Raw genomic sequence first — 19,859 nt, 5'->3', positions numbered from 1 at the left:
AATCCCAGATCCGACTGGGGCTGTCAGATAAGCGGCACTCCCCTCTCCCTTCTTCCCTTCCTATCTGCCCTGCTTCCTCTCCCCCTCAGGCCTCCTTCCTCCCCTCCCCCTCCCCCTTCTCCTTAGGCCCACTCTCCTCACCCTCTCTCTCTCCCTCTTCTCCCTTCCTCATCTCCCCTCCCCAACCCCCCCCAGCTGGGTGCCTACACTTTGCCCCTCTTGGACCAGGGGAGGGGGTGGTGCTTGGTCATGGACCGGGCAGGGTAACCCCTGGCTTCCACCTGGCTGCACCATAGAATCATCTAAGCAGCTTTTTTTTTTTTTTTTTTAAGATCTTATTTATTTATTTATTCATGAGAGACACAGAGAGGCAGAGACATAGGCCGAGGGAGAAGCAGGCTCCCTGCGGGGATCCCAAGAGCCTGAGCCAAAGGCAGAGGCTCAGCCACTGAGCCACCCAGGTGCCCCAACCTAAGCAGCTTTTAAGGAATATTGGTGCTGTGTGCCCCGCACAGCCTGCTGTGGGGCCTGGGCATGCTGATACAGCAGGAGGGGTGGAGACCCCAGGACTGACTCTGATCCAGCTTCCTCCAGTCCTGAAATGAGATGCTGGAGCTGGAGCTGGAGCTGGAGCCAGGAATGAGAGCTGACTGTCCAGAGCACTGCTCACTCCAGGCCACGCTCAGTTTGGAAACAAGAAGGTGAAGCCTTGGAGAGGTTAAGGAACTGGCCCAAAGTCCCACAGCTGCTAAGTGGCTAAGCCATGCTCAAGCTTTGAGGTGCTAACTGTAAGACCAGGGAGGCGTCTTTCCAGCTCACCTCCACTTCTCTGGGGCCTAAAACACCAAAGGATCCAGGGGAAAGAGAGGCCCAGCCTATAGCTCTCCAAGTGGTATAGGGCCCCTGGGATAGTTCCAGGCAAAGGAAAATGGAAGATGCATCCACCTGACAGGCTGTACCAGGGACTGGCGCGGGGGGGGGGGGGAGGCGGGTGTCATACCTCAGGAAAGGTCTGTGGCTGTTGCTGCCTGCCTTCCCTCCCCCTTCTTCCAGAATGGCAGAAAGGCATTTGTTTGGGGCCCACCCCTGGTGTCGTATTCCTGGCTCTGCAGTACAGCTGTTGCCCCCTTCCCCAGGGGATGCTGTCTTCTAGGGCCAGAGGATCCAATCCCTCACAGGCCCCCCTTCCTACCCCAGGGGATGGGATCTCTCAGAGCATCTCGGTCCCACTCAGCCCCCACAAGCTGCCATCCATGCTGCACTGGATAGGGGAGGGGGCTCCCTGGGGCAACTTCCTCAAGAATAAAGAGACTACTACTACTGCTACTTTGGAGACCCCCACTCCCGCTCCCCCCACACTCAGGACCTCACCTCTCAGGCACTGCCGTTCCTCGCTCTTGAGTTCAGTGTCCCAGGGCACAGGCCATATTGCCCAGACAGCTCCATTCTGGGCAGCTAGATGAAGAATTTGCCACCCTTCCTCACCTTCCTCACATGCTCTGGTCCTGCAAAGGCATATTTGCCCACACGTAGCCCATTAAACGAGGCTGGCCGTGTTGACACGTAGGAAGGGAAGGGGGCGGTGGTTTCCTGGCCTGTCCCAATCAACCATAAGACCCGATAGAAGATGCTGGCAGGTGGGCCCAACTCAGGCCAAACCTACTATATGGTTTTCTAACTAGGGGCCCCTGGGGCAGGTCATCCCTGCTCCGGCCTCAGTTTCCCATGTGTGCAATTCATAACATGTTTGGGGGAGGGTAGCCTTCCTCGAAAGGCCCAGGGTTAGGGAGAAAGGAGCAGAACAGGGTCCCCCACCCCCACCCTGTCCCCGCACACAGGTGTACATACATGCACACAGGCAGCAGCCCCAGAAAGGGTCCTGGGTTGCGCGTACTGCAGAGCCCCCCAGGGACCTCCCAGCAGAGCCCCCCAGGGACCTCCCAGCGGTCCATAAGCCCATGGCCCCCGGAGGTCCCAGTGCCTGGGGCGGGGCCTCCGCGGGGAGGGGCTGGGGGGCGGGGACCAGCGAAGGAGTCGCAGGCTGCGGCGGGCTCCTCTTTCCCAGGAGATAGTCCGCTCTAAGCCTCGACATTCTTAGCTGTAAAGGGGGGTAATAGTAGCGGCTGAACGAAAGGGTCACGAGGATTACGTGAAGTACTACATGTAAATACGTAGTACGCTGTTGTTCACCGCCCCGGACTGGCACCGGCCCCGGGGGCTCCAGGGACCCCACCGGACGAGACAAAAGCCCTGCTCCTGACGGGCGGGGGCGGGGGGGTGGCGCACGGCTCTCGGCTTGGGCCTGGGAGCCCAGCTGTGTGGTCTTAAACGCCGCTTAGCCCGTCGGCGCCTCGGCTACTTTATTCGTAAAATAGCAATAGTGTAACCTCGTGGGCTCGTGCAAAGGGAGGTGATGCACTGAAGCGTGCGGCGGCAGGAGCTGTGCGAAAAGGAGCAGCCTCCCACCCCCTCCGTCCGCGCCGCGCGCTCGGGCCCCGGAGCAGGCGAGGCCGGCGGCAGCGCCCCCTGCCGGCCGCCGAGAGAACGGGGCGCTCCCGCCGCCGACGGGGGAGCCGCAAGGAGTCCTCCAGCAGCCGCGGGTCACCAGGCGCCGCCCCCGTGGCGGGCTCTGCGCGCGCACTTGGCCGGGCCGGGCACCCAGCGTCTCGTGCAGGTCCCAGGCCGGTCTCGCACGCACGCACGGCTACGGTTCCGGTTCCACCCCACCCAGGGGGCAGCGGAGCTCGGGAGGTCAAGACCCCCGCCCCGCGGCGCGCAGCGAGGGGACGCCCCCACCCCCAGCCTCCGCGCGGCCGCCGGGCAGCCCGCCCCATCACTGCGGCGAGTGCGCGTGCGCGCGCCCCGAGGCCGGTCCCGGGGGCCAGGAGCGCGGGCCGAGAGGGGAAGGAGGGGGCCCGGGGCGCGCGGCGGGGCTCGTGCCCGGCCCCGCCCATCGGCCCCGCCCTCCCGGCTGCGGGGGCAGGAGGCGGCGGCGCCGCGCGCGGGCACTCGGCGGGCGGCGAGGAGCGCGGAGCCGGAGCCGGAGCCGGAGCCGGAGCGGCCGCCACCACCGCCACCTGCGCGGCCGTCACCAAGGTAGGGCGGCCCCGCGCCGCCAGCCGTGCCCTCCCGGTGCGCACGGTGCGGGCGCGCTGCGCCTCGGGCTGCAGCGCCCAGGGAGGGATGCTGGGCTCGGCGGGGCGCGGGGGGCCCGGCGGGGCGCGGGGGACAGGCTTCCAGCACCTCGGCGTGACCCGACAAGGCGCCGCTCCTCTCCAGGCCTCAGTTTCCCCATTGGCATAGCGGGCGCAGTGGTGGCCCCTTCCGCCCCGCGCTGTTGGGAGAGGCCGCGCCGAGGAGGCTCCCGACGGCTCCGGGCTGGACCGGCACGGTCGGCACCGCCCGCCGCTCCTGCCCGCAGGGAGGGCCGCTCGCGCTGGGTGTGGCAAGCCGGTCCCGACAGCCCCCCCCCCACGGCGGCCCGACTCCCCCCCCTCGGTGACCTGCGGGGCCGCAGCTTCCAGGTACAGGAAACAGGAGGGGGCGACAGCCCGAGGTCCCCACCGAGCCGCCGGGCACGCAGGGTGCGGCCGTCAGAGCCCGCCACCAAGCCGGCCTTGCTGGGAGAGCCCTGAGTTGGGAGTTGGGGGTGAGGGGACCATCGGCTGCAGGCCTGTCTCGACCAGACCCGTGAACCCTCCAGGATTTAGAGAATGGTTTGCAACCTCCTCTTCCCCTTCCCTGCCCCCCCAGCTATGATGGGGCTGGATCAGGTTTTGGTGCGTGGACCTCAGAGGGGCAACAGTGCCAAGAGAGCTGTGTCTGAGTGGGATTGGATCTGGGACAGAGCAAGTGTCTGAGGGACTGTGGCTCTAGGCTTTCAGTATTTTAAAAAAAAAAAAAAAAAGACCTCTGGCATCTGGCCCGGTCGCTCACTGGAAGGTTTTGCTGCCCCCATCACACACCCCTTAGGATGGGGATGGCACTAACTGTAAACAGCTGGAAGCTGCTGGTCCTGCCCTGGGCACGCAGACAACATCTTACTCCTCTTCCTCCACCCTGGAGCACTCATCTGGTCCCTTAAATCTGCTCACTTCCAAGCTGAACTGCCCCAAGCCTGGCACTCTGTCTCCTGCCAGGGCCCAAGGGAGCAAAGGGAAGGGGCAGGAGCTGAGGTATCTGCCCCAGAGCAAGTAGTGGTGAGCCTGGGGTTTGTTCCGAACCGCCTGCATCAGGACTGGAATGTGTCCCCTGCCCTTCCTGCACTTCCGGAGCACCTGTGGGTTAGCAGCTGCCTTAGAGGTCTGGAGTGAAAGGAGGAACCCGTTCCAGGTCCTTCCCCATCCTCTCCTGTTGCCTACCCTGATTGAGGGAGTAGTTTCTGAGAATCAAGTCTGAGCCTTTGGGTCCCTCTTGTCCGCTTTATGACCTGCTCCCACCCAAGAGCGTTCTTACTGCCAAAAGTAGAGAGGGACTGCCGGGGCAGGTGGTGAGCTCTCAGTGTCATCGGAGGTATGTGAGCAGAGGCTGGATGAGCACTTGCTAGGGGTGAACTGCCTTTGACTGCAAGTCTGGGATTCTTGTTCTGATTGAGAGTAGCCATGACCGTGCCCTCTGGCTATGGTGGAACCTCACCCAGCCTGCAGCTAGACCGCAAATGAGTATTATTACCCCATCGTAAAAGCAGACTAAGTATATGTGCTGTCACTTGAACGTAACCCCAACACACAAGCTTAAGTGTTACCTAAGTCTCTTGTCATCTCTACATCTGTATAATCTGGGTTCTGTTTTCCTGCTCACCTAGTGCAAGGAGGCACCCATTTTGGCCTGATTTAGGGGCATGACAGATTCTGGCTATTACAAAGTCATCTTATGCTAATAATTTGAAAATGTACTATGGAATTAGGGAATGCCCAAGCTGAAGGGGATCTGAAGGAGTCATCTCTCCAACCCCATCATTGTCTAGATAGGCATCCCCCAGCCCCAGAGGGAACATGATTTGTCAAAGCTGAGACAGCAAACCAGCCACCAAACCCAGGATCCTGATTCCAAGACCAGAGTATGGATTTGTTTGTTGGAAAATATATACCATATAGTTGGTGAAAGCAGTCTGTATGTATTCCTATAAAATGAGGGAAAATAAATACAAAAGGATAAACCTTTCTGCTGGCAAGGCTGTGGGCAATTCTCCAGCAGCATTTAATTCTGCAGGGCAATCTGGCAGCCTGTTACAAAAGTTCATGAAAATGATTTAAACTGCCCTTTGCTGCTAGACTTCTACTTTGACGACCTTACCCTAAGGAAGTAATTGTAGAGAGAGATTAATGTAATGCTGTTAATTATAATAAGCTTCCTTTTTTAAGATTTTATTTATTTATTCATGAGAGACACAGGGAGAGAGAGGCAGAGACACAGGCAGAGGGAGAAGCAGGCTCCCTGTGGGGAGCCTGATGTGCGGGAATCGATCCCAGGACCCTGGGATCATGCTCTGAGCCGAAGGCAGATGCTCAACCGCTGAGCCACCCAGGTGCCCTTCTAACAAGTGTCACAGTGAAGCTTTTGGAGCTTTATCTGAGGTTTCATAAACATCATTTGAAAAGTACAGCTTAAAAAATAGTAGCATTAAGGCTTACATTGCTGGAATCTGGCCAACATAAAAGCAGTGTGGTCCGGAGGAAAGCCCACTAGACTAGCGTCAGCAGGCCCAGATTCCAGGATGAGCTCTTCACGTTCTCCTCTGTGTGACCTCGGGTCAGTCCCTTCCCCTTTCTGGTCTCACTTTTCCCATCTGTGAATCAGGGTAGATTCAGTGCTTGCTGAATTTCTTTCAGCTCCAACAACCCACCTTGGGGGCCTAACAGATCTCTGTAACCAAAGCCTGCATTGGAACAGTGACCACGGTGACAACCAAAGAATGTTCTAGCCTTCCTCCCCCATCACTAAATGAATCTTCTTAGAGGCAGGCAGCTAGCCTTTTTCCCCTAGGAAGGGACTTCATTCAGCCTTAGACTTTTGTTAGTTCCAAATGGCCAGAACCTGGATTGTTTTAGAGTGTAGTGTGGCTTTGTTTTTATTTTTCTTTGCCAGATAATCAAGGGACAGAGATGCTTCAGGAAGACCAGAAAATAGTGCAGCAGAATCTTCTGTTTGTTATTTTGAGTCTAAAGGCTGTGCCTTGCCTCTTTCAGACCAGATTAGAGGTGTTTTGTAAGCACATCTCATACGAAGGGCCAGGAATTGGTGACTTCACTTCCGTGAGCAAACATTTATTGGGCACCTAGGCCTGGAGGTACCTCCTAGGACCCTGCATGTTGCCATGAGAGATATATTAAACCCTTTGAAATGGCCAATATCTGACTGTTTTGACTTACAAGAAATGGTAATTTCATTCAGTTCAGTGTAAATGGAAAAAGATATAATTAAAGAGCCCTGTGCTCCCTACCATAATTGAGAGATGGGCAGGGTGCAGTGGAGACTAGGGAAGTGTGATTATAAGCTTGGAAAAGTCAGAGAGAAAGGGCATGGGAGCCTCACTTTGTATAAATAATAATAATAATAATATTATTATTATTATTATTATTATTGAGTACGTCCCGCCTGCCTGACACTATCCTAAGTGCTTTACATTCATTCATTTAGTCATTCAGCTATTCTTTTATTAAGCACCTACGTAGTGCTAGGTATTTTCTGGTGTAGAGGCAGGAGTCTTGACAGTAAATAAAATAGATCAAAAAAATCTGTCCTAAAGAACTTACAGTCTAATAGGGGAAAAAAGACGATAATAAGTAAAGCCATTGGTGGTAAATGCAGAGGAAACAAATAAAACACAGCAGTAGGCTTCAGGTGTGTGGAGAGGAATGGAAGGACGGGGTTATAATTTTAAATTGGGTGATTGGGGGGACCATTGAGAAGCACCTTTTGGCTAAAGTCTTAAAGGAGGTGAGGAAGTGAGCTGGGCTGGTTTCTGGGGAAGAGCCATCCAGGTAGAGGGAACAGCGGGTGCAAAAGCCCTGAGGTAGGCCCTTGCCTGGCAGGTTCAGGGAAGAATGACCGAAAAGGCAGGTGGACTGGTAAGAGGCACCACCCGTGGTCAGATTGTGCACCTGCCCTGTACATCATGGAACCCTCCAAGTTTGGTGTGAGGGGGTACTGTTTTTTTTCTTTCTTTTTTAAAGTAAACTCTATGCCGCACACGTGAAACTCAAACTCATAATGTGAGATCAAAGTTGCATGCTCTACTCCCTGAGCCAGGCAGGCGCTCCACAGCGGGGGTAACTCTTTTTACTCCTCTTTTTCAGTTAAGAAAACAAAGATACAGAGACATTAGGTAGCTTGCTAAGACCATGTCTCTCAGAGGAGCTGGGGCTCTTAGTAGAGAGAGGGTGGTGAGGAGCCATGCGACAGGGCTAGGGCATGGGCAGATTTGAGTGTTACTGTGTTTCCTCTGGGGTGCAGAGAGAAGGCTGTGGAAAAAATCCAGGCTGGGGTGATGAATTGGACCCAGGAAGCGAACTTCAGCGAACCTGAAGTGAATGTGGGGGCAGAGGATCTGCCGAGCTCGAGCTCGGTGCTGGGAGTGAGGAGGGGGTCCAGGCCAGGTGAGCAGGAGGAGGAGGAGGAGGAAGCCAAGCTGGTCTTGGCCTATTTATTTAACAAACACTTATTTGCACTTCTGCTCCCAGGACCGTCTAAGATTCTATGTACATTAACCCTTTCAATCCTCAAGGCATTGTGGAGGATCGATTCTTTCCTTATTACTACTACTTTTTAAAATGGGTGTGTTATATTGTATGTAAGTTATATCTCAATAAAGTTAATTTACAAAGAAAGTATATTTGTTTTTTTGTTATAAATACTTGACGGTAATGGGGAATTTAGAAAAAAAGGAAAACAAAATAAGTTATTCATGTCTTCTCTTTTCATCTCAGATAATCAATATAAAAATTTTGGTGTATTTACTTCATCTTTTTTCTACTCTTTCTCCCCATTTTACAGATTAGGACCCTGGGGCCCAGAGGGGTTGGGCAGTTGGAACAGGGTCATCCACTTGAACCATGTCATCTGGCTCCAGTGTAGAGGGTCTTAATCATTGTGCTGTGCTACCTGGAATGCCAGTGGGTGGGTTCCACTGGGACCTACCCTACCCATTCAGCCCACCCCAGCATCAGTTCACAGATAGGGAGAGTGAGGCTCAGTGAAAGGCAGGGCCTTGTTCAGCATCTCTCACCCTGTTGGGAGCAGATATGTGAAGTCTCATTCTACTAAGAAGAAACAGGATGCTGGGAACTTGTGCAGGGTTGACGTGACAGCTGCTTTCAGCCTGGCCCCGAGCCCAGAGCTTGCAGGGGACTGGCAAGTGGCGTGACCCTGCCCACAGGGAGTGCCGAGGACTGCCGGGGCAGGCCTGCAGTTCCCTGAGCTTGAGTCTCATCCCTCCTGCTTGCCCTGGGTGGGAGGTGGCCAGAAGACAGGGAGGGAGAGTGTGGGGCTTTGCCAGGCCTGCAGGCCCCCTGGGAGTTGTCTCTTACTCTCTGACTGTGCATTTATTTCTGGCTCTGATGCCAGCAAACTCCTGGGGCTGCCTGCTGCTAAGGATGCAGTCCTGGCATCCAGTCCCAGCACAGCTACCAGGTGAGCCTGGGGCCAGGTCTTCCCCACTGCCCCCCCAACCCCCCCAGCCTGCAAAATGGCATCATAATGGTGCCAGCTGCAGGATGAAGTGAGATGTAGGTGGAAAGTGCTGGCACTCGGAGGTGCTCAGTAGGTGACCTGCGCTACTGTTGCTATTCCGATGGCTACCTAAAGGGTGTTGGCTCAGGCTGGAGGATGGAGCCTTCCCCAGCCAGAGCACCTCCACAACAGTCCCCTTCACACCTGGCTGAACCAGGTAGGGCCCCCCCCGCCCCCCAGGCCTGCGCAGGAGGAGACGGAAGTGAACTTTGGGCAGTGGCTTGTAGTCCAAGATTGCAGATAACAAAAGACGCAGTAGAAGGAAAGAAGCCACGCCCCTGAGGAGGGAGACCTGACCTGGCCAATATCGTGCTCTGTAGGCAAGTCACATCCCTTCTTTATGCCCCTTGTCCTCACTCACAAAGTGGGGAGAATATTTCCTGCCCTGATGATTGTAATGATCTTCATCCCAGCAGCCGTCTACTGAGGCTTCTCTGTGCCTGGAGAGTATGGATGGAGATGACCCAGACCTATCACTGCCTTCAAGGGCACGCAGCCTGGGGGTGGGGGTGGGGGGTTCCAGCCATGATAGGGAAACCCAGGGACTGGGCCCTCAAAGGGGGGCATCTAACCTTAGGATGGAACTGGGGGTGGGAAGGCTCCCGGAGGAAGTGATGACCGAGCTGGTTTGTGAGTGAGATTGGAGTCAGCCAGATATTGGAGGCGAGGAAAGCGAGGAAGGTCATTGGGTAAATGGCCCACCTCTCTGAGCCTCAGCCTCTTTATCTGTAAAATGGCTCAAATGTAAATACTTGCTTTCCTAATTTATAGGGTGGTTGTGAGGCTTGAAATTGGATAAAGAGCATGGACGTGCTTTTGAACAATGAAATGGCAGGCACCTGTTCATTGTTGTTTATTGTGATGTCTGGAGCCCCTGGGGGTTAGGGAAATACAGGGCCAGCATCCTTCTGGGTCTCAGAGAACATCCTGTCTGTTTTAAAAGGCCTCCAGTCAAATCCAACAGGAACCGAGAGGCTCAATTCACCTCATACCCCTTTGTTTTAAGAGCTCAAGAGTATTTCTGTACGAGGGTGTGGCTTTGCTTAGAGGGGGCCCTGAGGACAGCCGTGACCCAGTCACAGCCCTGTCCCACTGAAGAGGCACACGTGCCTGTAGAAAGCCATCAAGCCGTAAGCACAGGCCAGGCCTTAGGACCCAGGGTAGGGGAGTGTGGGCTAAGGGACGTTCCAAGGGAGGGAGTGGAAGACAGGGGAGTGCCATGAGGAGAAACCTTTCTGTGTAGAGGAAGTCCACAAGGTCACATGAAATGGAAAGACAAGACAGAGAACAGTAAGTGGAGACTGAGCCTCTGGATTTGAATGTGGGAGAAGAATGTATTTACACGCTTGTGCATATGGAAAAAATAGATGCGTATCAAGCTGGTTGATCATCACGATCACTTTCGTCTTTTCTATAGTTTGAAATTTGTACATGCTATTTGACTTTTATTTCTTAACAAGTTGTCTGTATGTAACATATGTGACAATATAATGCAGGTGGTCTAACAGTCTGACATCACCAGGCTGGAGGGCTTAAGGAGGCACCCATGGCACAAGGACTTGGTGAGACCTGGATGATACTCCCCTGCTGGCCTTCCAGGACAGTTGAGAGCAGAGTCCAGGGATGGCTGGATGAAGGAGTCGCTGAAGGAGAGGTCTCTGGGATAGGTTCTAGGACTCTTCTTGGGACAAAGACTGGGGTTGTAGGTGTCTGCAAGAACAGTCAGCGCTGTGACCAGACTGTCCAAGCCAGGGACTGCAGGCTACATCAGCAGGAGCATAGGCTCAAATCCAGAAAGGTAAGGTTCTACTGGAGTGTGGGCCACCCCCTGAGTGGGTCTGAGGCAGCAGGAACAGGTCCAGAGGCCCAGCTGGCTATGGAAGGCCCTGTGCCTTCAGATTCTGTGATGCTTTAGGGTTCTACCTCAGTATGCCAGACCTCAGCAGACCCTTTTCCCTCAAAGATGCACTTTCTTGGTCTTTGGTCTGTGGGGCCCTCCACACCTTCCCACCTCTTTACAAAGGTATTAAAGAAACTAAGCTACTGTCATATTTTATTGAATGCAGGGTGCCATCTTTTGTGAGATACACCATTATTTTATAATCCATTAAGAAAGAAAAACATCAAACTATAAGTTGTATCCCAGTTTCAAAGATACTAAATGTTGAAAGACTATGTCTTAGAATCAATTAGATATGACATGCAGTAGGCCTCACACTAGACTCTTCATGTATGTATATTCATTTAATCCTGTATCGACCCCCTGGCTAGATATTCTTGTCCTCTTTTTACAGATAACGGACCCAGAAAGGTTAAGTGATTTTTTTTGCAAGGTCACACAGTGAGCAAAAGATAAAGCTGGATTTGAACCCATCCATCACTTTTTCCTCATCCAACCCCACAAAGAAAAGGTTCCTGAGTCCTGGCCCTTGGGAAGAAGAAAGTGTTCATGCTGCAGAGTAAACATATGCCAGTTCAGAGTTCAGAAATGCCCCAATGGACTGGTCATTAAACACCCAGGGCTATGAATAATGGGGGGAGGCCTCGAGGGGAGCTGGGGAAATAATGGACAGGAAAGAGCTCTGAGAGCTTGTTGGCTGGTTCATTAGCCTCGTCCTTGTTAGGATCAGTACCAGGAGCAGATTGGCCACCCTGCAGAGAGACCACAGAGACCTGCTCCGCACAGGTTATCCTAGAGCCTTACCCAGAAAGGCCCATTCGTTCATTTCCTACAAAATTATTTTTCAATTTACTTTTGTGAATGAGATCTTTATTCATGTATTGGTCACTGTGTGCCTGTGAAACATGGCCGCGTGCTAAGGATACAGAGAAGAACAGACATGGGTGCTGCCCTGGAGGGCTCACAGGCCAGAGGAGATGGCCAGTGACCCCTAAAGTCCCACAAAACCTGGAATGGGTGCCTGACAGAGAAGGGAGGGCGTCAAAACTTGCAGAGCGGAGAAGGTGCCTAGTTCAGGGTCACTGCAGAAGGCTGTCGTAGGGGAAGGACTTTGGAGCCGAGACCTGGAAGATGAGGAGGGGTAATTGGGTAAAAGTGGGAAGGGGAGCCTGCTGGACAAAAGAAACAGCCTGGAGGCTGAATGAATGGACCTTTGAGGAATCAAAAAAAAAAAAAAAATCAAAAAGCACTGAGTGTCTCCAACTCTGATTCCTGGGCAGATGAGGCCAGAGAGGTGGAGTGGGCCAGACCCTTTGGGTCCTGGAGCAGTGGCCGTGGGGTGACATGCTCAGACTGGCATCTTTTGAAAAGATTGGGGGCAAGATGGTTGGTTGGTGAGACTGAGTGTGCAGGTGACCCCAGCTGGTACCAGTGGGAGCAGAGCTAAGTGGAAGGTTTAGGAGGTGTCTGGGGGTGGGGGGGTGGCATTAGCTGTGAGTACAAGGAGGAGGCGGCCACACAGGCGAGCCCTGGGATGTGGCTTTTCTGACTGTGCCCTCACAAGACCTGACTTACAGAGGGAAGGGTCTTGGGGGGAGAAGAGCTGTAGTGGGAAAGCTGTCACCCCCATTGGTACCTCTTGTCCAGGTTTGGATTTTGTCTGTTTTTTCTCATGGAGACCTCCTTAGGTATCCTGGCTCATCCAGCACCAGAGTTTTGCTGGATGATGAGAAGTAAGTCAGTGGGTGAAGGCTTCAGGGTGACGATGAGATGACAGGCCTCATGGGAGGAGGTGGAGGAGGGGCAGACAGGCTGCGAGGAGGGAGAGGAGGCCCCTGATGGGCAGTCTCGGGGGTGTGGAGCTGTGGGAGGGTGTCCCAGGCGCCACGGTGTGTGGACATCGCGTGGCCCAGACGCCATCCCCGGAGCTGGCCTTTCAGAAAGGCTGGATCCAAGCCTGTGGCAGAGTGGAGGCAGCGCCAAATGGGTTATGCGGTCTGTGGCACCGGGCTCCTTCCTCGGGCTTGAACCTGTTTTATCCAGCAGGGGTGCCAACAAAGGCCTGGTCACATCTGACAGGTGACAGGAAGCTGAAGGAGGGAGGGTGCAGTCAGCCAGGAGCGTGTGAATTAGTGACTTTGAAAGAAAGTGGATCATTTTCACACGGTGACAGAGTGCAAGGTGTGGCCAAGAGAAGAGGTGACTGAGGACACGGAAAGGAGGTCATTTGGAGATGATATGGTCCTTGTATGGGGGGAGGCTGGAGAGGATCTGAGACTTGTCCAAGGTCACACAGCAAGGAAGTAGCTCTGCTCGTGTGGTTTGCTGTGCCGTGGGTTCCAGATGCCAGAGAGTGGTTCCTTTCCACAGTCTTCCCTGGGACAAAAGAACCCGATGCTGCTGGGTCTGCATATGGCCAGGGCTAGGCGTCAGGAGGCCTGGTGCGGGCCAAGGGGTGGGTGGGAATGCATTCAGGCGACTCTGAAAGAGGGAGCAGCTAAGCTGAACTTTACAGCAGCTGAATGTGCAGAGTGGTGAGCAGGACCTATTGGCAAGTGCAAGCCTCGGGCTGGCGATGGGAAGCATCCTGAGCCTATTTGGGATGCGGCAAACAGTCCAGTTGGCTCCGTCTAGGGAATAGTATCGGGTACTGGCCAGTTGCCAATGGTGGGGAGGTGGGAGTAGCCTGCCCTGGCAGGGGGGAGTATTTTTTCATTGACACTGTTTAGACTTGCAGGCATATCATAATAAAAAGTCACTTTTAGCCAGTTTTTTTTTTTTTTTTTAGATTTTATTTATTTATTCATGAGAGACACACAGAGAGAGAGGCAGAGACACAGGCAGAGGGAGAAGCAGGCCCCATGCAGGGAGCCCGATGTAGGACTCGATTCCAGGACCCCAGGATCATGCCCTGAGCCAAAGGCAGACACTTAACCTCTGAGCCACCCAGGTGTCCCATAGCCAGTCTTATTATTGTCTTTAAGTCCTCTACAGAAAATGCACCCCCTTATTGTCTGCACCCAGGCCTCCTGCCTTTGCCCCTCCCACTCACTCTCCCCCACCTTGCCCCACCTCTCTTCTTGCTTTACTCCTGGGCCACATCTTGGCTTTGAATCCTCAACTCAGAAGCCATGGAAGGTTTTAGAATAGGGGTTGCTTCTGTCTCGTGGCCCAAGTGGGACTCAGTTTAGAAGTCAGTTGCAGAGATTAGAAGGACAGCCTGGAGGAGGCAAGTATGATGTGGGAGATGAGGAGGATTAGCGCAGGGGGGAGTAGAGCTGTGCGGATGGGAGCAGAACTTCAGGCATGCCTCAGAAGGCCCAGGACGCATGTCCACAGCTGTTCACCACCACACCAGGCCTGGGCCAGCACAGTGGGGGAGACCACTGGGCTGCAGGGGTTCCAAGGCCTGCAGTATCCAGGGCTATGGTTGGCAGTCACAGAATCCCCAGGCTTTAGGAGCACCTCAGATCTCACCTGCCCTAATCAGAACCTTCCAGAGCGTGAGGACAGCAGTAATGCCCCTCAGGGGTTACTTCCCAGCCCGCAGATACCGGCAAGACCTCAGGGGTACCCAAACAACAGCCCTCGGGCTGGGATTGATTAGTCCTCATGTTACAGATGAGGAGCCAAGGCTTCAGAGTGAAGCAGAGAGACTCCTGGAACCATGGCCTAGTGACGGCTCCATGTCCTGATAGCACTTGTAACTTTACTGGGATGCACACATGCATGCTACCCACAGCCACCCTCAGAGCTAGCCTGTGAACTTATGGCACAGGGGATATGGCTGCAGAGGGCTGAGACATGCAGGGACCTGGGAACAGCCCAGTGAGGGGCTGGACAGTGGTGGGGACACAGAAGCAGCTGGTTTTGAGCATCAAGAACTAGAGATTTGTGTTCTCTCTGGGATCTGCCACTGACCCGCCAAGTGCCCTTGGACAAGTTACATCCCTTCCCGAGTCCTTGTTTCCTCACCTGAAAAGTGAGAGTGTTAGATTAAATGATCTGTACCAGCCTGTGCACCCTGAAAATCCCGACAGTCTCCCCAGCTTCTGTTCTGGTGGCCTCCAAAGTGAGGTGTGCAAGACACTTGTTGGGGTGCAGGAAAAAATACTAAGAGAAAATCATGCAGCTTTGCTCACGTTTGGCAGGTGCAGACCCAATGTCACCACTCAGGCTGTCAGATGGCCTCATGCCTCACGTCTCCAGAAGTCTCTGGGGAGAAGGGGAAAGCACTCTGAGAAAGGATGACAAAGGACATCCCCTACTCTTTGTTTTCGGGAGTTTAGTACAATTAATTCAACCCGGTTAATCAGGTTAATCCAGACTAATTAATCCAGATTGGCTTTATGGATTATATTAACCAGTTTGAGCTAATCCTCACAAAATGGGCAAGTGGTTTTAGAAGATTCCTATCTGAACAGTGGGTCGTTAGGGGTTCTAATAATACCAGTACGAGGGGACAAGGAACGAACACTTGGATTTCCAGCATGATCACATCAGCAGCCACAAGACAAGGGGGGAAAAAAAACAATGGCAAGCTAATCAAGTCTGATAAGAAGTCAGCCCAAGATGTTTTTAAATTGCGGAGGGGGTGACGCTATTTGAAATACAGATTTAAAGTCACTCTGGTTAATGATGAATCTCATCTCGTGGAGATGTATGTTATGCCTCGCAGCCCCTGATGATAGTTACTTGTATAAAACATAAAATATTGACAGGGTGGGACTCATTTTCTTTTTTTCTCTTTGGAAGGAGTAAATGATTAAAAAAAAAAAAAAAAAAAGTCCCCCTGCTTTAACCTCCTGATCCTTTTCTATGCAGCTGCCCCTTCTGACAAATCACTGCGTTTGTAATCAAACTTTGCTCAAGTGGGGTGTGATTTCTCCATTTCTCTACCTGTTCCCGGGGCAGTGATGTCTCGGCCCACAGAGCCCAGCACGGGTGTCGGTCTCCAGCTGGAGACGTGGAAAAATGGAGGGTGAGTCGATGTGCCCCGATTCACCTTTCCCATCGTGGGGCTGAGGCCGTGCTGACCTTTCTAGCATCAAAGGCTTGGGGTCTGCTCCCGACCCTAAGGAGCCCCATCTTTCCCAGCCTAAACCACAGTCTGGAGAAATGCAGCGCACCTTTCAAAGGTCTCAGACTCAGGGGGGTCCAGCTAGGGTGAATGACCCTCCCCACCCCCAGCCTCACAATTAGAAGACTTCTTCCCCAGCCATGCTTGGAATTTGTCCCTCTGAGGGCAGCAGCACAGATAAGGAGAAAATGTTTGGTACTGTATCCAGGCACAGGATCAAAGGAAACTTTGTTCCATGTCTTAGAGGACTCTCCCCGGCTGGGATGCCAGAAATCCAGATCCCGTTCCTGGTTCTGCCCTTTATGGATGTCCCCGGACAAGCCGACTCAGTTTCATTTCTGCACCCTCTGAGAGATCTTGGGGTCTGGCCAGTGCTACTACTATTCTAAGAAGTGAGTCTGGGAGCTTTTGGGGGACATGCTCTACTGAGTGGTTCTCAGCCCCCATCTGGAGGGTTTGTGTATGACCTGGGCTCCAACGTGGGTGAGAGATGGGGACAGCTTGGAACATTCTGGGGAGGCAACCAAAATGAGAAGAAGGAGACTTAGTCACACAAGAAAGTCCCCCACCTGAGTGGATCGATGGCAGGGGCATGGGGTCAGGGACCTCAGATCTCTGAAGGTTTGTGGGGTGGCAGGGGCAGTGGATGCGGTGGTGAGGCTCTAGGGACGAGGGGTGGAGGCAGGGCAGGAGGGGAAGTGTGGATTTCTGCTCAGTAGAAGGAGGAAGTCTGACAGCTGAGCTGCTCTGTCCCCCAGAAGGAGTGAGCTTCCCACCACTAGACTGATATAAGCCAAGACCCTCAGACTTTTCAGAGTGGCGTGGAAAGGAGGACAGGAAGCTGGGCTGGATGCCCACCTGGGGCCCTGACCCTGGGCAGTCTTGAAGCATTTGTTCTGTTTTTTTTTGTTGTTTTTTCTTTTCCTTTCTTTTTTTTTTTTTTTTTTTTTTTTTTTTGCCCCAGATGTAATAAGATCATTTGGGAGAGGGAGTTAGTGTGTCTGGCTGAGAATTAGATTAGATAAGAATTAGAGCTTTAGACTCTAAATCAGCATGAAGGGGGGGAGGAGCGCAAGGCTTTCTCTGTTGCCTACCCGTTAAGGGAGTTTGGGTGCCTCCCAGCACAGATGATCCCCTCCACCCGTAAATCTTTAGATCTTTAAGTATTGCCGCTTGGAAGAGAAAGAAAGGACATGGACACTTTGTGCTTGTGGTTTGATCTCCAAGCCCCGTTCACCTTATGCATTTTTGCTAAATGTTCATTTCAATCCATTAATATAGTTACATACCATAGAGCAGTGCCTAGTTCACAGTGAGTACTCAGTAGAAGTTACTATTATTATTTATTTTGAATTTGCCTTGGATTTGCCATGTACCAGGCAGTGTTCTAAGTGCTTGTCATATATGAACTCGTTTACTATTTTAGGATGACAAGACCCGAAGCCCGGAGAGGTTGGCTAGCCAGCCCAAGGTGATAAGCCAGAGGGTGTGGTGAAACTGGTGTCTGAGGCCGGCAGGTGGGCCCTGGTTGTGTCTGTAACCTTCTCTGCTGTGTCTCCATGTGATCATAGAATAAAGAAACAAAGCACATTTGCCTCCGTTCTCCCTTCAGAGCCTCCCTAAAGCCTCAGGAGGCTGGCGCACAGAGGTGCACATTCCCATTGTACAGATGGGGCCTGGGGCCCAGAGATGGACAATGACTTGAGCAGGGTCACACAGCAAATGGGGGCCAAGCAGAGTGGAGCCGGGCCCCTGGTCTCAGAACATCGATGTACCTTCCCTGCATAGAGCAGGGCTCCCAGCTGAGCCCAGTGGGAGTCCATGTGAGCAGACACTGCTCCCAAAGGGGCTGTTCCTTCGCCAGAAGCAGCCAGAGCCTGCTCCACAGAGGGGCAGCAAGCCAGAGGGAGATGGATGGGAGGAGTCATCCCTCTGTCCAGGGAAGGGCCCTCCCGGCCCTCCCAACAGTGCCCGGAAAAGTCGTGAGGGTGCTCACCCCAGGCGCCCCTTCTGTCTGAGGGAGGCACAGGCAGGGGAGCCCCTGACTAGCCAGGAGTAAAGGGGGATTGGAAGGGGGAGCAGAAGCAGAGGTGGAGCCTGCCTAAGGGGGCCGTGATGCCTAGGTGCTGCTAGCTCCTTTCTTCCGTTTTTACTGTGACAAAATGTGCATAACATAAAATTTACCATTGTCACCACTTTTAGTTCTGTGCCATGGGGTCCATTCGCACGACTGTACAACCAGCAGCACCATGATTTTGAAATTTTGATCTCACAGTAGCCTGTTCTCTTCTTTAATGCTTTTGCTGACATGTATGAATTAAAGATGTGCGTTCGGGGCTGAAGTTATCATGCTTGACAAAAAGGACCACGATGTGTAGAAGCTCCCCCCCTGCCAGGCATTGCTTTGAGTTAACAAACTCATTGAATCCTTACAGTTTGCCTGCAGGTTAGGTTCTGTTGTTGACCTCAGTTTACAGATGAGAAAACCGAGGCATAGAAAGGTTTAGTATCTTTCTCCAAATCCCTCACCGGTTACTGCCGCTAACTGAGGTCTCGCTGCGTGCCAGGCTAGCTGCTGTGTTCAGCCTTGGCCCTGTTGCATAGCAATCTGGTAAGTGGTAGTTGCCCATGTGGTTCCAAGATCTGCAGAAGGTGAGTCTGGGTTTATATCTGGGCCTCTGACCTGAAGCCTGTGTCTTGGCCACCTGGCCTGGACACCTGCCGTGTGGACAGTGAGGCTGGCATCCGAACACCCGCCTGCTTCTCCAGGGCTGGCCTGAGCCCATGTTTATATATTGAGACTGTTTGGGGGATAGAATGGCAAGCAGCACAGCCCCAAGCGGCCCCAAGTTAGGAAGTGGTTGTGTGCTCTTGGAGCTTTTGGAGGACAGGTTCCTGCCGCCTAGCAGTTGTGTAACCTCGGAAAAGTGACTCTGTTGCTCGGAGCTGAGCACGGCCCGCCACGTCCGTTAGACGGAGGTAACTCTCCCCACCCCAGGGTGGACGTGAAACCTAAACCGAGCGGGCGACAGGAAGGACTCTGCAAATCATAGAGCGGGGGTGCGGAGCGGTGGCTCAGGGTGGTCCCGAGATCAACGGCACCATCGTCACCTGGGAACTTGTTAGAGATGCAGGTTCTCGGACCCCACTACTGCCTTGCTAAATCAGAAAGTGTAGGGTAGGCCCCGCAATCTGGGAGCTAATGAGCCTTGTGGGTGATTCTGGTGCCCTCTCAGGTTGAGACCTGGGGTTGGAAAGCTTCCCGCAAAATGTAAATGAGATATTGTCACCAGTCCTGGCAGAGGCTCAGGCTTGGGCCAGAAGGGCCTCTTCAGCCTGGAGCGCTGACATCTTTCCTGTACTCCTCAGCCTCTGCTGGGCCTCCTGCCCTGCTTGGCCCACAGGCCCAGTCTGAACAAATGATTCGGGGTGGGAAGGGGGGGCAGCTCTGGGAGGCTGGAAATGGGGAGGCAGTAGCCTCGCCGTCCTCCCCGGGGTCGCTGTTGCAGCCACTAGGTAAAGCATTGATTAAGGCTGAGCATTGTGTCCACGTTCCTAAGCGGGGGAGGGAGAAGCAAGAAGGAGCTGCCCAGAGCCCCCCACCCCAGCCCACCCACCCCCACCCCGGTGTGCAGGGCTGAGCTGGGAGGTGGAGTGGGAATGCCGGCTGCCCGGAATCAGGCAGGAATCAGGCAGAAATCAGGCAGGCAGGCCTCAGTCACATCTGGGGACTCTTAGCACAGGGAGATGGGTTGAGGGAAAAGAGGAAACTCTTTTCTGGTGTGGAACCCCAGCTGCTGAGATGTGCCCAGGAGCCAGGCCTCCGGCTGCACGGCTATCTCTAGTTGCCGAGACCTGTGGAGACAGGTCAGCCCTTGGCTCCTGGTCAGCAAAGCCCAGGTCTGCCCCTCTCCCCCTCATCAGGCCCACGCTTTTCCTCCTGAGCACAGACAAGGAAGGCCTCAGAATCTTCCTCCTCCAGCTCTTCACCATGCCCCACAGCTCCCCCCTCCAGCCAGCTGGAATGGGCACAGAACAGAACCCACTTCGCCCCCCTAGTTCTTCCTTGGATACAAGCCCAAAGTTGAGGAAAGAAAATATTTTCTCCGGCCAAGCATTCTAAGTACCCAATAGCCGGGGCCACCTTGC

At 53.7% G+C, this 19,859-nt stretch overlaps 1 protein-coding gene across 8 annotated transcripts in view; it reads left to right on the top strand.

Moving 5' to 3' along the window:
- The first annotated feature begins 2,982 nt into the window (after window positions 1-2,982).
- Window positions 2,983-19,859, top strand: part of CORO2A (coronin 2A) — a 54,272-nt gene continuing 37,395 nt past the window's right edge. For 2 of the 8 annotated variants that reach the window (XM_077912653.1, XM_077912650.1), the window contains exons 1-2: window positions 8,899-9,050; window positions 10,227-10,528. In XM_077912653.1, coding sequence (XP_077768779.1) covers window positions 10,277-10,528 — 252 coding nt within the window. In that variant the 5' untranslated portion in view covers window positions 8,899-9,050; window positions 10,227-10,276. The other 6 variants (XM_077912651.1, XM_077912652.1, XM_077912654.1 and 3 more) reach the window with 6 other exon arrangements.

Source organism: Canis aureus, chromosome 10 (assembly GCF_053574225.1).
Source record: "Canis aureus isolate CA01 chromosome 10, VMU_Caureus_v.1.0, whole genome shotgun sequence".
In the NCBI taxonomy this organism is placed as follows: Eukaryota; Metazoa; Chordata; class Mammalia; order Carnivora; family Canidae; genus Canis; species Canis aureus.
Note: the sequence above shows the minus strand (reverse complement) of the source record. Positions and strands in the feature narration are given on the sequence as shown.